The 17,175-nt window shown below is 37.1% G+C and overlaps 1 protein-coding gene across 3 annotated transcripts in view; it reads right to left on the bottom strand.

The window, feature by feature from the left end:
• The window catches only part of LOC138715199 (platelet binding protein GspB), a 1,124,434-nt gene that overhangs the window by 198,444 nt on the left and 908,815 nt on the right, over positions 1-17,175 (bottom strand). For 2 of the 3 annotated variants that reach the window (XM_069847835.1, XM_069847836.1), the window contains exons 6-10: positions 13,343-13,415; positions 13,132-13,172; positions 11,939-12,181; positions 5,164-6,541; positions 2,566-2,770 (exon numbers count right to left, since the gene is read on the bottom strand). In XM_069847835.1, the coding sequence (XP_069703936.1) occupies positions 2,566-2,770; positions 5,164-6,541; positions 11,939-12,181; positions 13,132-13,172; positions 13,343-13,415 (1,940 nt within the window). The remainder of the gene's footprint in view (positions 1-2,565; positions 2,771-5,163; positions 6,542-11,938; positions 12,182-13,131; positions 13,173-13,342; positions 13,416-17,175) is intronic. The other variant, XM_069847837.1, reaches the window with a different exon arrangement.

Below are 17,175 nucleotides of genomic sequence, written 5' to 3'. Positions count from 1 at the left end.
ATAAGTTACATATCATTCATTTGTTCTTACATCTTTTGTTTTCTATAGTCGCCTGGCAACCTTGGTTGTAGGATGAAATACAATTTATTTTGGGTAATTTCCTAAATTTAATTAATTAAATTTAGCCTACTAAACTAAATGTTAGAATGTGCTCATTATTTACTAGGCGGTAATACAGCCTATTTTGGAACACCTCTACAAGCACTGCCATAATACCAAAAACAACACATAAATAACGTAAATCCAAACTTCGACTTTTTCATCCTCTATCCTGTATTTAAATTTTTAAAGAATAAGTTTATAATACACAACATATTTCCTTACATGGTTATAGGAAGAAAAATAAAGAAGGTAAACGTTTGAATTCGAAATGAGGCAGTTGAGTAAGTGGACAACTTCAAATATTCTGGGTGTACTTTTATAAGCAGTAACATGAGCTGTTGTCAGGAAGTCGAAAGGAGGATAGCAATGGAAGTGCTTTGTGTGGAGTGCGGCATTGTATGGGGCAGAAACATGGACATTACGACGAAGTGAAGAGAATTGACTAGAAACATTTTAAATGTAGACATTGAGAAGAATTGAGCGTGTGAAATGTACAGTCAGAATAAGAAATGAAGCTGTGCTGGAAAGAGTGGGTGAAGAAAGGATAATGTTGAAACTGATTAGAAAGAGAAAAAAGGACTTGTCTGGGTCACTGGCTGTGAAGAAACTGCTTACTAAAGGATTCACTGTAAGGAATGGTGAACGAGAGAAAATTTCGGGACAAAGGAAGACATCAGACGGTAGACATCTACAAGAGATCAGGTATGGATCATATGCGAAGACTAAGAGGAAGGCGGAAAATAGGAAAGATTGGACAATGCTGGATTTACAGTGAAAGATCTGCCCTTGGGCAAAAAGCTATGAATGAATGAATAGAATGAATATTTCTTAATATTCGTTTTATCACCTCAAATAACCTGTAATCAACAATAGTCTTTGTAGTTTTATTCTCTCCAGCTTTAACCAACAATAATGGAAGTGTGGCGGATCAAAGTGATATAAGTGCCTGAAAGTTATTTGTCGGGGAAAAAGGAAAGCAATGTCTTGTAAACACTGTTGGAAACATACATCCAGCACGATATAGCGACGCATTTTTCAACTGCAAGGTGCATTGAATCGACATAGATAATATATATTGGCATTGGCGAGGACATTTAGTATACTTTGGGCGAAAGAAGCCATTTTCCGAAGTTCTGGCACTTAGATCACTTTGTCACGCCACGTTTCAACTACAATCCAGATTGCGAGGCAACGATAGAAAACAAAAGATGTGAGAACAAAATGAGATATATAAACAATTGAATATGCTTTCAAATTTAAGTAGGCCTATCATAGTATAGGGGTGCCATTTGAAAATTTCAAAGGGAGGGGGACGAGTGAGGAGTTGAAACCTGAAATGCGTGTAACACTAGTTTTAAACTTTCTTCTCAATATTTAAATTGACGTGATTTTGTTTAAATTAAATTAAATTAAAATAAATAGTTACTTACACTGGGTAGTTTTGAAATGAAAGCCCGGTATAAATTATAGGGGAAACTCGGCTAATCCCGCAGTAGTACATATATGATTTTACTGCTGCTTTACAATAGCGTGAACGTAAGTTTTGAGAGACTTTCAACAGGAGGCATGTCCTCTGCAATACTACAGAAAAAAATCAAGGATATTGGTCGACACCTCTGTCGGCAATACAGTGAGACATCGAAAGTTGGCTGTTTTTCGTGTTTTGCTACACAGCTGTGAAGAAAGTGAGCATTGTTACATATAAATTGTTCCTTTTATGTTACTTTCATAATGTATTTCATAATTATTTACTACAGTGAAATTAGCCAAGTTCTTTTGCGGATTTATCCGCACTGTTGCGGAATTACCCGAGTTGTTCTTTTTCAACTGTAATGTATGTACAGCTAAATCTATTTGGATTTTAATAGGTCTCTTTACCTCATTTGGTAATGAAAGGTTTTCTCCATGTCTACACATTTTGATAATATTTTTCAATAAACATTTCGATAAAAATATGATAGATTTACTTCTTAATATTGCGGAATTAGCCGAGTCTCTCCTACAGGACTATAAATTGTTTTCAGAAAAAAACGCTCTTTAATAATAACAAATAAAAAAATGCAATTTTTGACACTGTTAAAATCATCCCCCTTAAGATATTATTCATAAATTAATCACCACTCTTAATTTTGTATATATATTTAAACAGGTTCGTCCTGATTTAAGTAAGATATCGAAATCTTATATCTGACACCCTCCAAATAAAATCCCCTATAAAGATCCTCATGAAATTATTATGTATGTTTAGTCAACAGTCCGAAGATTGGTTGGAACCTCACAAGTGACACCAATAAGGCATAAGGCAACTAAGCCAGGAGATAATGGCACAGAGTGGACAGAAATTATTACATCAACACTAAATCAGATCCGTTAAGTCAGAAAATGTTTTCAAACAAATTTCTACAAAAAAATGGCTAACATTACAAGACTCAACAATGGGAAATAAGAATAGGTGGTTCTTACCTGCGGACTGGTTGAGGTGACACTGGAGGTAGATAGGTCCATGACGGAGCCGCCGGGTGACGTCGGTTCCGAGGATTTCATCTGTGCTTGCGCCTGAGCCTGGGCCTGGGCCTGTGCCGCCGCGACGCATTTTACAGACAGATTTATCGCCGACGGAAAACCTGGAGGAATTCCTCCCGTCGCTGGGTCGTAGTGGTACATAGGCCTGAAGCACCCACAAGGCATCATCTCTCCGACCAACCAGCAACTCAAAACAATCAAAACTGTGTCCCGCGGAATGCAAAGTGAGCTACCTTACATTGTTGCCAACACTGTCAAGTCATCGATGCCGGATTAATAAACAACGTAACTTAAATGCCAGGGTGGCCAACGCAAGAGTTTGAAAACAAGAGCAGACTAAGAATTATAAATGACTAGCTTCCGTTTAATTCACCAGAAAGCAATTAAAATATCTGTTTTTACTGTTTTACAACAAAATTAGTTTTTTTGGCGATGTTGGAACAGGAACTGAGGTTGTATGTTGAAAATTCTGTTCACATTTGTTGCAAATGAATGTTTCTTATATATGTACAACAAAGAAATACAGCTACTATTAACAATTATATTGCTACTATTGACTATTTTAGACACTCAAGTGTCGATAAGAAGCAAATACAAAAGTGTGGGTGATAAAATATAATTTATGTTAGTGTAACTGAAATTAAATTAGAACTACATTTCATTGATTATATGGCCTAAATTAATTTAAAATTAAATATTATTTATAAATGACAGTCTGAATGTATGCATAGGTGAAAACCTGAAGAGTGAAAAAACAGCATTAAAATAACTCAAATCATAATGGATAAAATACTGTGGTTGTCTCCATCTTCTCAATTTAATGTTGCTATGGTTGTGAAATAATAATGGAGTGGAATGTATATTGGTGATAAAATAAAAGTATGTAAATATTAAAAAAGTGAAATTCTGTATATTCAACAATGTTACATTTAAATGTTACATTGTTGGTGTCTTTGTCAATTCTGAATTTATATCTTTTAACACATTTGAATTCAATACTCATTTCTCTGTCACGAATTGCTTAAGTGCTATACAATATCATTGTCACAGAATTTAATTACTTTTGTTTTTATTACAACTGTTCGGAATTCTGTGTCAGCATTGTCTACAGACAGTATTTGCTCAAATTTATTTTCTTTACACAGTTGACCTCTTATGTAATTGCTTTCTTCTAAACTTACATTAATGACTATTGAATTATCTACATGTTCAATCTAAACTACATTCTTTAATTCTAAAAATAATTACTTATATTTGTTTGCTCGATTGTTATTTATTATATACTAAAACTAATTTATGTTCTTTTATAATTCTAACTTTTATCACAAAACGGTGTATCTGACGATCATTGATAATACTGTTCTTAATAGCACAATATCTGCTCATTATTTAAAAATGGAAGAATGTAACAGGTATAGAAGAAGCTGTGACTGTTCTGAAATAGATTACGTATTGTATTAAGACGTGTAGATTACTATAAATATACATTACATCTTAAATTACGTTACACAAGAATTAAAAAAAAAACAATCCGGAAATTCCCATTAGATTAGGAGTAATGTGTTCTTGAATTATGACATTTTTTTGTAAAATATGTGACAATAATCCTACAATAATTTCAGTGACGTAATAACGAGCAACGACAGGCCAGCTATCTCTTCGAAAACTATCGCAACTGACTGAGTGTGCTCTCCTCTATCGATAGGAAAGAGCATTAGAGGCAACTTCTGATTAGCGGAAACGCCTAAGTGCAGAATTAATTAGTGTTACAAGTAATGGTATCATTGTGTTAATTCTACACTACAACACTACATGTTACATTGAAATTTTCCTTGAAAGCCACAGCAGAAACATGTCTGTTTAAATTGACAGTTACATACAATTTAATCGTTGTGACCTACAATTATGTATAAAGATTTATACACCAGAGAATTTAGTGAATATTGAGAGAATGTGCATACCGTGAAGAGAAAGGGCAACACTGTTGTAAGTAGTAACATTTTTATCAGGTTAATATCGCGAGGATATACTGTTCCTCATATTTTCTACAGGACAAAAAAACGTGGATCTTAGCGGATGAATAGGAGTTGAGGTATTTAGAATCATACACAATTTTAAAACGCCTGTCATAAATCTACAAAATTAGCTTATGTATGATAATTTATCGTGTTCATATTTCGGTTTATTACTTAAGGCTTGTGATTATAATAGTAGATACAAATACATTTATCAGTAATCAGAATTATGTTGTTTGCATGAAGAGTGTAATAAAAATATGTATTTTATATATTTTGAACTAAATTTCTTACCGAATTATGGAATAACAAATTTTAAATTTATAATTTATAAGTAACTGGCAACGGGATAAAATTAGGAAATATTTTCAATTGAATTAAGTTATAAAATAGTGACATTAATTAATTTCGACATGAATCATGTCGAAAGAAGCAGCTTAACCTCGGCACTAGATGGAATTGCCTGGTGATTGTGAGAGTGAATTACCATATCTGAAGCATACCACATTCCGCCGCAACGTACCTTGGGTAGAGCGGGCCCGCATTAGAGTCGGACTCGGGCGACCCTTCCGGCTTCATCATGCCCGCCGACGCCGCCGCCATGCCGGCCGCCGCTGCTGCCGCCGCCGCCACTGCCATCTGGTGCTGCTGTTGCTGTTGTTGCTGCTGCTGTTGCTGCTGCGTCACAGTCTCTTGGTGGTACTCGCGCACCTGCTGGTCGTGTTCGCCCAAAGCTCCCTGTCCGGCGGCGTAGGCGTACATGCTGGGCGGGGGCGGTGGCGGGGGAGGCCTCTGGGGGTGTTGGGGTGGCGCCTGTTGTTGCTGGAGGGGATTGCAGGCCTGCTGAGTCGTGTCGTAGCGGTCGTAGGCCGTCGCGGTGCCCGGGTCGTAGGGCCGATGCCCCGGGGTGGTCACCACACCTGTGTCGTACGCGCGCACTGGTATTTCCGAGGAGTACGCAACTATCGGCCTGCTAATGCTAGCGTTACTGTTCACACTGCTCATCGCGCCGTACTGCCGGTCTTGGCGGTGATGGTACAGTTCGTCTGTCGACGTCGCCACCATCGCCGTCGAGTCGTACGGCGACCTCTGGGGGATCTGATGGGTAAGTGTCCGGGGGTCGTCTACTAGAGACATGGTGCTGTAAGGTACTGGCGGCGGTGGGTGGTGAGGGTGTTGGTGGTGTTGGGGCACGGGGTGGTGCGGATGAGGAGGGTGCTGCAGGTGGTGGTGAGTGCCACCGGAAATCGTGTTTGAACTTCCCCCTCCTCCACCGCCACCCCCACCACCGCCACCGCCTCCACCCACCGCGGATCGCGATCCTAACGTATCCATACTGGAAACGGAGGATGAGTTAGAATCCTGGTTCAGATAAGACGAAGGGTCGAAGCTGGTCTGTCTCAGAGGGGCGGGAGGGGGTGGCGTACACGACCTACAAGAGCTGGCTCCCACCCCCGAACCAACACCAACACCTGCACCAGTTGCGGTGGCCGCTTCCGTCTTGGGCACCAGCAGCATTATCTCCGACTTGACGCCGGCGGAGCTACAACAACTGCTGGCGCCCGTCGCCTCAGTCTTGGGCACCACTTTGCCTGCGCCCTCCTCGGGCGTCTTGGGCTGCTTGAGACTGACCTGCGTCGCCGGCTTGCTACCGCTACTACTACCACCACCACTAGCATAGTAAGGCGAGTGTACGAAGTCTGACTTCCCTGCTGTCGAGTCCTTGCCGCTGCTGCTCGTAGAGGTAGATCCGTAGCCAATGGAGTAGCAGGGCTTCACGTCCGCCTGCTGCAGCGAGCAGCCAGCCGTGGTCGTCATCATGTGCGGCGGCCCCAGCGGCGCCTTGCTCGAGAAGCCGCTGCCTCCGGCGGAGGGTGCGAAGTCGGGCTGGCAGCTGGGAACTGCAGCAATACAAACAGTCAGTATGCCGGTCCACCCATGTCCCTGTCCCATCTTAAGCGACTTTCACCTAAACATAATTCCTCTTTCTTCTGACAGCCACAACCCTAGCTGGAAATTCAAGCCTAGGACACGAACTCAAAAGACTTCCAAAGTTTCAAACGAGTTTATCAATCAAGACCATAAAACAATACATGTATTCAAAGCACCTGGAGAAAAGCTTATGGATTATAACTGTATTTGTCAAGCGGTTTGAAGTTGAGAACCTCATCAAACAATTTAAAAATAATAAACCACTTCTTCACTTCGAAATCTTGAACACTTCTATTCCTTCACACCTATTGTCTTGCTTCACTTACCTTTCTTTTCACCACAATCTGAACACACGCTCTCGCTATGAAACAATACTAACAACGCACGTCCTCATACTCATCCTCTTTCACAATAGCCCTGCCAAGTCTCTGGAATTCGTTACCTGCTAGCATCAGGGACTGTCGAAATAAAATTGAATTCAAAATATTTCAAATGCAAACTTACTAGGCACTTCGTCAGTAATTGAAACTCGTTCAGCCATGGCTTCTTGTCTTACACTAGCACAAAATATTTCAATATTCGCTAATTTTTTCACTATATAATTTTATTATCCTTGGTTTAATTTGTACTTCAGTAAAAAAAGTATTTCCTTACTCTTAACTTCTATAATAAATTGTCTAGCCTTTATTAATCAGGTAATCTTTTCGTACTTTGATTTTATTGTAATTGTAAATTTAATATTAATTTAATTATAATTTTAATTGTATTCTTCATATTGTAGTTGCAATCCCTGGTAGAGGGGAAGAGAAGTCCTGATGGTCTTTTCTCTACCAGGTTAGATAAATACTAATACAAAATAAACACTAATAAACCATGAAATTTTATGATACAGTTTTCTAAGACACTCCATATGAACAAAGACATACGTAAATATTTATAGAAATTGTTTATTTTAAATTTAAAAAATTGAAATGAATTAGCCTACACAGATAAATTAATAGATATCTTTGCTAACAGTCTCAGCAAACATTGACGTCACGTGTACGTTGGGTGGCAGGGGGATCGTTGCATATGCATTTGCCACTAAGAACTCTATGGGTGGGTAAACGGACATTTGCGGCATAATAGTACACTTAAGTTTTCCACCGAAACTCTACGTTTAATATTAGACTATAAGTTACAAAATAATTGTAGCTACATAATGTTAAAGGACATAAAACATAACAACGCTTTAAAAATATATGGGAACACTAAAATATAATAAATAAACTGTATAATATATAAAATGAAAGCTAGGAAAAGTAAACAATTTCCAAAAATGTCTTACAGTTAGAATAACAAATATAGTTTGTAAAATACGTATGAAATGTTAAATATGATATCTTGACACCAGGTCTATCAAGGGTTACAATATTATATGCTATTAATATTAAAATTGTTGTTGTTATTATTATTATTATTATTATTATTATTATTATTATTATTATTATTATTATTATTATTATTATATCCAGTTACACAGGATATGAGATAAGATATGAGAAAATAAAATAATGAGAAAATTAGAATGGTAGGAACCGAAATAGTTGCAGAAAATCTACCCCATAAAATATTTCCCTATAATTAATCTTATAATATCCCTTCAGCATCGAATTACAACTCCCTTCGCTTAGTGGAATGACTGAGGTATAGCTTATTATTATTATTATTATTATTATTATTATTATTATTATTATTATTATACGTCATCATTTTCCAATTATAGAGGCTATGAGATAAGATATGAAAAAAATTAAATTATGATAAAATTAGTATGGAAGGAACCGAAATAGTTGCAGAAAACCTTCCCACAAACTACTCGTATATCTCTGTAATTTATCTCGTAATATCTCTTCAGCTTCAAATTATGACACCCTTTGCTTAGTAAAATGATCGAAGTATAGTTAAGATTTATTATTATTATTATTATTATTATTATTATTATTATTATTATTATTATTATTATTACGTATAATGTAAGATTGCTCTTAGCTACTGACATGACATGCATTCTGTAGTCCATCCTATCCTATATTATCATATGGGTTTTAATTTGTTAATCGAAAGAATTTTGAATTTAATTTCCACGGTTTCTTATCTCTCTTCGAAAGCCCATCAAGAGTTTCTTTGTAAGCTTTCTTTGAAAACTAAATGTATTTCGTTTCCTGTAATTTATCTCGTGTATTAAATTGTGATTATGGTGCTTAAAGGTGTATCAACACGTTACATACACACACACCTATATGTGTTTTATACACACTTTGAACATAATATCTATGAACGAAATTATTATACAGGCCCAATGTTTATAAGTTGACTCAAGTGAGTAAATTAGTTATAGGCCTAAGTTAATTTTATATATTGCTGAATTTTGTAGTAACGTACGATACATGACTGCGAAGATCACAATACACGAATCAGGTAAATCTAACGGGAAAGTTTTTAATTTTAATGAGTGCAACGAATTCTTTAAAAGATCAAAAGTAATGATTATCTATAATATTTGTTTAAAAATTTTCCTTTTATTTTCCCCTTATAGCAGATAACAAATAAAACAGAATAAATTGAAACTTGTTTCAACTTTATATTAACGTTAATGCGAGAGCTAAACAAAATACTAAGACCAGTAACCGTAAAGTAACGTAACCAGCGAATAGGGATTATAAAGAATGGACACTTCGCGTCGGTACCTTTGATGTAGCCGGACCGATTTCAATGACCTTCAAGCCAGCTAGAGCGTCAGATTCTGCTTTCTCCCTAGAGTTGGCGCTGACATCACACCAGCTAGCAGTCGACACAGCGGAAATATAACACATATAATTAATACATCTAGGTACATTATGTACTCAAATAAAAATAAATTGGATCCATAAGATAATGAATCCTTCATTAACTGTAATGTCTAGACTCTAGAGTTCCTTTATAATGAGAGTTCAGACGTTGACCCCAACAACAATTAAAATATGTAATGATTTGATAGCGCTGAAAATGGAAAAACAAAACTCTTACGAGAAGTAAAACCATGTACCTATATTATATTATATACAAATATTAAACGAATTCGATACTTAATTTTATAATGTATTATATTATTTTATAATATAATTTATGATATCTGAAATATAAAATATCATTATTACAACTAGTTTGTCACTGAGAAATAAGGAAAAGCTGTTAACTTGAATTTATTTGAAGCAAAGCGTTACTGGATTATGCAATGAGGTAGGCGATGTTTGGATCCTGTGTCTCAACTCGATTCTCAATTATTATCTTAGCGTATGCTCGATTACACTACCTCTAGCGCTTGAAAGTGGAACTAACCGCTGGCGCACAGAGAAACAAAACACAGGAAAATTCGCTCAGTGTCCATTCTTTATAATCCCTATTCGCTGACGTAACTATGTACGTTAACTAATAACAATGGCTAAGGCTTAAAATAAAATGAAAAGAACATTTACTGGGCCTATAGTATGGAAATAAGTTTCTGTCAAATAAATATTTTTTTGTTTCTATAGTGGATCACGAAGCTATTAGTCGAAGTTGAAGTTTTATTTTAAGTTAAGAGAGTTGCACTCAATTTTATACTCTTCTGGCGTATAGGCTAAATTGATATATGTATTTTAAGAAAAAGTGTGGAATAAGTTACAATAAAAAGCATTATCTAAAATCGATTATGATGAATAAAAATTGTTTAATTTTTTTAAGTGAACTTGGATAGATAATGCTATTAACAAAATATATATATATATATATATATATATATATATATATATATATATATATATATATATATCAAATTTCTAGGTTAGAATTGTACAGTGTAGAAAAGTTACACTTAATATGAAGTAGCATTGTTAGAACTGCGCTATACAATAGAAAGTATAGGAAGTGTTACAAATATGGAATACCTTTTTGTTGTTTCGTTTTGAAAATCCTACATGTTTTGAATACTGAACGTAAAGTATTGTCCTGTTTATTGCTGAATGTCCCTGTGCATGGAAAACCGGACTTAGAATTAGTAAGATGTTATAAAATGTTTGAAAAAAATAATTCCCTCAAAATCTAACATATTTCCTTCTTAAAAATGGAGGTACAAATATGGAATACTATTAAGAAGTCACAAGATTAAGAAAATTGCTAAGTCAAAATTCAATGGCCTCTACTAAGAAAAACACAGAACAAGCATCCAGCATCTTCATTAGAAGATGTTTTCCGAATCGTTAAAACTGAATCCAGATGAATCGTCTCTCACGTCTTTTCTCGAACTTGTTTTATGGCTTCTTACATTACTTTTCACTCCACTGTTTTCTAAGTTAATTGGAAGGTGAGGTTTTCCCTCCTCCCACAGATGCCAACACTAGTAACGAAACAGAAACGAGGGTATAAAGATGGAATAATAATACTAGTATTTCATATTTGTGGCACACTGATGTTGTAAGTCATAACCTCAAAACATAACTTATTTTAAAAACTAAATCAATTAGACATTCATTGCTATAAACGTAGATTATAATATATCATTAATATTTTTAACATTGAGGAATAACAATGTATATTCAAGAAAATAACTTGCCGCCAAAATGTCCATTTTCCTCGAAAACGCAATGATTGATAAACGTTTCAATAGTTGAGCTTCTAACTGCAAACTAACACATTCCCGCAGAAGAGCGTACTGTATCAGTGCATAGTCATTTGGAAGGCTTCCGCTAGAATACAACAAGTCTCAGGTCGTATATCACGCTATTTCATATCTGTACCCCTATTTTTGATTTATAACACTTCCTCTACATGATTTAAGATTTCTAATCAGAAATATCCTGTCGGTATTCATGCGCCCAAAATTTTAAATAAAAGATTCTGAAGAAGAGAATTGACGAAATTGATTTTATCCTAAGTAATAAGTGTTATTTAAATAAGAACTGAGTAAAACCGCATGTGATGTATAACATTATTATATTGGTCAGAGTAATGAGTGTGATTATATTAGAATAAGTAATTCTAGCATTCAGGCTTATTGCAATAAAATGGTGCATGTGGTGACATAAATGGATACAGGTGCGCATTTTTACCGAAAACCATATTTCAGCAGCTTTACTTAGCGATAGGTGACTAGAAAACTGCCTTTTCCACTAGCATGCAAGTCCAATCCTTTGCGCGATGTACCTTCACTGCTAGCATGCGAGTTCTCAAGGTCACCTGGCGCTACAGAGGAAGCTGCGCGAGTATGGAAGGGTAAACCAGAAGCAAGTTTATCCATTTACGTCGGACAATGAACAGTAAATTATTAGTGATACAAGTTGGAGGCGGGGAGAAGTAAGAAAACTGACCTGCCAGGGGGGCAGCGACGGCGGTCGATGTAGCGGTGGCAGCAGGGGTGGTAGAGACCAACCCCGCCCCCGCCGTTCGGTGATGGTGATGATGAAGTTTGTGCTCCCGGGATGCCTGCTTGTTAGCGGCGGCGATAGGACATCCAGATAAGCTCCGGTGTGTATTTCGATTGGTGCTAACATGCCCTCGACCATTGCAACCAGGGGTTGGACATTTCAGGATAGTCTCATGCATCGCCAGGACTAATGGACATTACAACAGAATCATCCAATCAGTTTTGATTTGAGTATAAAAGACCTTTATATTTATAATAATAATCTGATGTGTATTTTTTTTGACGTTTAGCTATTCCTTCTTTCTTTCCTACATATTTTAAATCCTATTAATATCTTCCAACAATGTATGCTTTTACTGATTAAAACAAATAAAAATACAATTGAAACGTAAACATAGAACAAAGAGAAAGAAATAAAGGAGCGGGTAGAGAGTAAATTAACGAGAAAAGTGAAGCAAATTCAGTATTGGTGCTATGGACAATCAAAAGTTAACTAGCATTTCGTTACACTAATCCGAGTTAATACGAAAAGAAGGAATATGTAACCCTTCAGAGGGAAACGTGTTGAAATAAATTATTTGCAGGACATGTGCTCGCAGAAAAACAAATTAAAAACCGTCACAGACACTATGATTCAATAGAACATAACTTGATGCAAGGAAAGTTATTTCAAAGAAGAAAGTAAGTAATTGTGTTTTGAAAGACCAGTTATATCGAGGCACTGTTTCAAAACGTGTCAGAATAATTTGTTGTTTGCTTGCTGTGTGGAAACATAAAGGTGTCTTATACTCAATCATCACTTTCAGATTCTGGTGCATGCCCTAGTGAAGTTTGGAACAAGTGAGAGTGGGTAAAATAAAACTCACTAAGATGTAAAATAATACAATAAAAAACAAGATGAACGGAAATGATTTGGAGAAATGGTGTATTTCTAAGTACTACAAAAGAAAACTTATCAGGCCTATTAATTAGAAAATAAAATAATTAGCTCTCTACCCCGCAAAGAAAGCAAAGACAAATACTGCAATGAAAAAAACGAACTATTTTATGCATTAAATACAAAAAGCTCCTACTTTTTTCGTAAACGAAACATTCGTATAAAACAACAATTCAAATATCAAGAAATGCTTGACTTACTTTCTGGAGTAACTTTATCCTTCCTTGGACATCCTGACAGGCTGAGAAAAGAACATGAAATATGTCTATCCAAGTTTTAACATTTCATTTTAGATATTAATCAACAATAAGACTATTAGATTTGGTACAAGTACTCAAAAGACAATAGGATACTATGAGAACAAAGGGACAAATACCTTCTCCTAGTATAACAAATCGTGCAGATATTTACCTTCTGTGATGCGAATAAAGTCCGGTCACGTGACCCTCCCCATTGCAACCCGGAGTTGGACATTTGTTACCCTCTGTAAAGAAAAAAAGCAAAATAAATAAGTCATATATATTTTGAACATAGGAGTTATAGCAGGAACAACGACGATATGCAATATTGTCCAAGCCCGACAGAGCCTGAATATCATTCGTCAATCCGATTCTGACAGATGGGCTGTCATGTCTCAGCTCTGACAGAGTCAGGTCCCATACTCAGACGAGTCCCTAATAAGCCCGAAGGCCTGAAGCCCCAAGTCTTTCCTATATCATCATCATCATCATCATCATCATCATCATCATCATCATCATCATCATCATCATCATCATCATCATCATCATCGGAATCCAGTACTAAGTTCAAGCCTTCACCCCAGACCATTTTAACCACTGCAGACGATAAATGAAATGAGGGGAAAGTTCAGTGTTGGTGGAATGGAAAAAGGAAGGAGAACTCCGAGAAAATAACTTTCCACAACGTCTGCTGTGTCAGATATTTCATCTCGACCTGGCTGGAGGTCGAACTCAAGCCGCCTGGATGAAAGACCAGCGAGCTAACTCTTTAACTACAAATGCGTCCAAAAATAAAATAAAAACAAGTTTAATTTGGTACATAAAGCGGCAGCGAAGAAATTTCCCGCGTGTATTATGATTCCACTTAACATTCCCATTCGACCAATGCTGTGTCAGATATCATCTCTGAATAGTCTCTATACTTCAAGAGGACTTTAAATAAAGAAAATACATGACAATTGCACAACATTTAGAAATAACAATATCGTGCAGAACGATATTCAAAGAGGGCGCTGTGCTTGTTGGAGAGAAATAATGTTTTGCCAGAGTGGAAAAGCGTTATTAAGGTTTCAACATAATGCTGGAAACGAAAAAACGACGTAACAAACGTTAAGTTATAATTACTGGGAATGCTTCAATTATTTTCGCTTTTCATTTTCCATTTTCTAAGATTATAATCTATCCACACCGAACAACAAAGAAAGGTAATCTGGAAACATAACAGTGACGAAAGACAAACAAATGAAAGAAGAAAGTATAGGATACGTTTGTTTCAATGTAGAACGGAGTAAGCGCAGTCGTTCGAGACGTTGACTATCATCTCTGACCACATTAACGGATTGATCAGCCTAATGCGCTTTCAAGACAACAACTTTGATCCATTTCACTATGTTGCCATCTAGCGATTGCAAAAGAAGTCACGTTATAACCCCGATATATTAGCACAGTATAGGTAGGCCTATATTATGGTAATAGCTTGCAATTGTACTGCCATCTAGCGGTCGCTACCAAAAATTCATTTTCAACAGTGACGATCCGGTGGTTGTTCTCTTTTATATGTTGCCATTTCATAACATGGGACTGGTCCATCTGATATATGTGTTCATGGCTATCATCTTTATAAAGCTATGTATTCTTTCCTTTTGTTGCTTTGTAGAAACAGTGTACTTTACCCTGGTTAAATGAGGTGTCAGCTAACCTTGTTTAATTTTTTAATCGTTGATTATAAACAGTGCACCGAAATTACATTTTTACCACAGTTACTATCTAACAGTGATTTGTCCACCGTTGTGGCTGAAAGGTTAGCGAGTCTAACTTCGAACCCAGGGGATCCGGGTTCGATCCCCGATCGGGACGAGTTGCCTGGGTGAGGTTTATTCGGGGGGTTTTCCCCCCTCACTCCTATGGATGAATATCAGGTAACTTTATCAGGCGATTGGCACCCCACTCATCTTCGCCACTTCATTCAGTCATTCATTCATTCATTCATTCATTCATTCATTCATTCACTCATTCATTCATTCATTCATTCATTTATTATATTCCATAGAACTTACATGAGCAATTAAGCTTTAAGATGTGGAACAAGTCAAAATATTACAATTACAATTTTTACAATATTTTACAATTTTCACAGTTTTACAGTTTTGTAATTTTCTACAATTTTTTTTACAATTTTCTGCAATTTTTTACAACATTTTGGCGAGATGTAGTGAGATGAGGTGAGGTCCGAGGATTCGCCAAAAGATTACCCGGCATTTGCCTTTTGGTTGGGGAAAACCTCGGAAAAAACCAAACCAGGTAATCAGACCAAAGGAGTGAAATGAAGTGAGGCCGAGGACTCGCCATAGACCATCCGGCTTCAGTCCTCCCCTATCATCCTTTCATTCATCATCCCGTTACTTCTTCTGGTTTTCAGATCGCTCTACAGGCGGCCCTCCGAAGCTACTGTCTCTCTTGACCGGCTTCCGTGGATTGTATTCGTGCGATGATGGATAGCTTCTGCAACGGAACCCGGGGTTGACCTTCTCGGGGCCTCGGACTGTTAAGGGAGCCTTGGGGAGGGGCTTGCCGAAGCAGAAGTAACACATGGACTCTGTTGGCTGTAGGGACCGGTCGTTAAGGAAGTCAAGTGGTTAAGTCGGTGCGCGTAGAGGATCGATAGGCACGCAACTCACCCCATATCGGGGGATGTACAATAGACCTCAGGTCGTAGTGCGTGACATGTTCCCTCCTTCTCTCCTAACAAGTAAAAAAGGCACGCAACTCATCCCATATCGGGGTGTACAATAGACCTCAGGTCGTAGTGCGTGACATGTTCCCTCCTTCTCTCCTAACAAGTAAAAAAGGCACGCAACTCATCCCATATCGGGGGGTGTACAATAGACCTCAGGTCGTAGTGCGTGACATGTTCCCTCCTTCTCTTCTAACAAGTAAAAAATAACAGTGGTAATAAGTCCCAGAAAAGAGGCAGTGCGCATGATCAGATATACAGCGAAACAAAAGTAATTTTATCACATCAACTAGTCCTCTTGTGAACCAGGTCGTCCGTCTTCTGATCATGCGCACTGCCTCGTTTATGGGACACTTATAAAGTATCTGTGCGACAAAACGTTTTTCTAAGACTGTACATCGCTGTCAGCAGGTTCTAAATTTCGGACAAATTAAGTTATAAACACAGAAAGAAAAACAGAAAATCTTCTTCAAAACCCAATGACGATGAAAACATGAAATATAATAACACGAAGACTTGTAAGAACCACCGTCATGCTGACAACACGACGTTGTTTTGTTCATCAGCGAGTAAATGCATGACTGAGTGAGAGAGAGAGAACTCTAATCTCCCTCCGGATTCTGTCGTTGTCTGCAGAACCGAAAGGACCACCTCGACTCCACTATATACCCCCTTCCCTGGCGTGGACCACCGAGGTATTGTTCAACATACCACGCAGTTTAGTCAATTTGTGTAGTGCTAGGGAGACTGCATTGTGTCGGCCGCGTATCTCAAAGTACTACCACCACCACTGTTATATACCCACTTGCTGTTCATTTCTCTGTTTCTGTCTTCACACACACATACAATTCCACGGCGTTGCTTTGTCATGGTCCTCACTATTATTTATACGGTCTGACTAGCTATTATAACACATGTATAATCTCTTTTTAAGAATGTTTACCAAGTTTGACGTCAAACATTAACAATGTTAGTCATCTTTCATAAATGTGCTCACTAGGTGTTAAATAGTGTTCCATTAAGCGCCCACACTAGAGGTAAATTTACTTTAAAAGGTATCATATTTCACGGTCTTCATCTCCTATAAATTTACACGCCTATTTAATCTGCTAATTTAATTAGGAACCGTAATAGTTAGTTAATTCCATACTGATTAAGCAGAATTTCTACATGAATTCATATAGAAAAGGGACCACAATTTTTCAAACTATATTGAGAAACGCTGAGGTAAAAACAAAACGTGTTGTGCCTGATGTTTCAATGATTGCCGG

This window comes from Periplaneta americana, chromosome 15 (assembly GCF_040183065.1).
Source record: "Periplaneta americana isolate PAMFEO1 chromosome 15, P.americana_PAMFEO1_priV1, whole genome shotgun sequence".
Taxonomy (NCBI): Eukaryota; Metazoa; Arthropoda; class Insecta; order Blattodea; family Blattidae; genus Periplaneta; species Periplaneta americana.
Note: the sequence above shows the minus strand (reverse complement) of the source record. Positions and strands in the feature narration are given on the sequence as shown.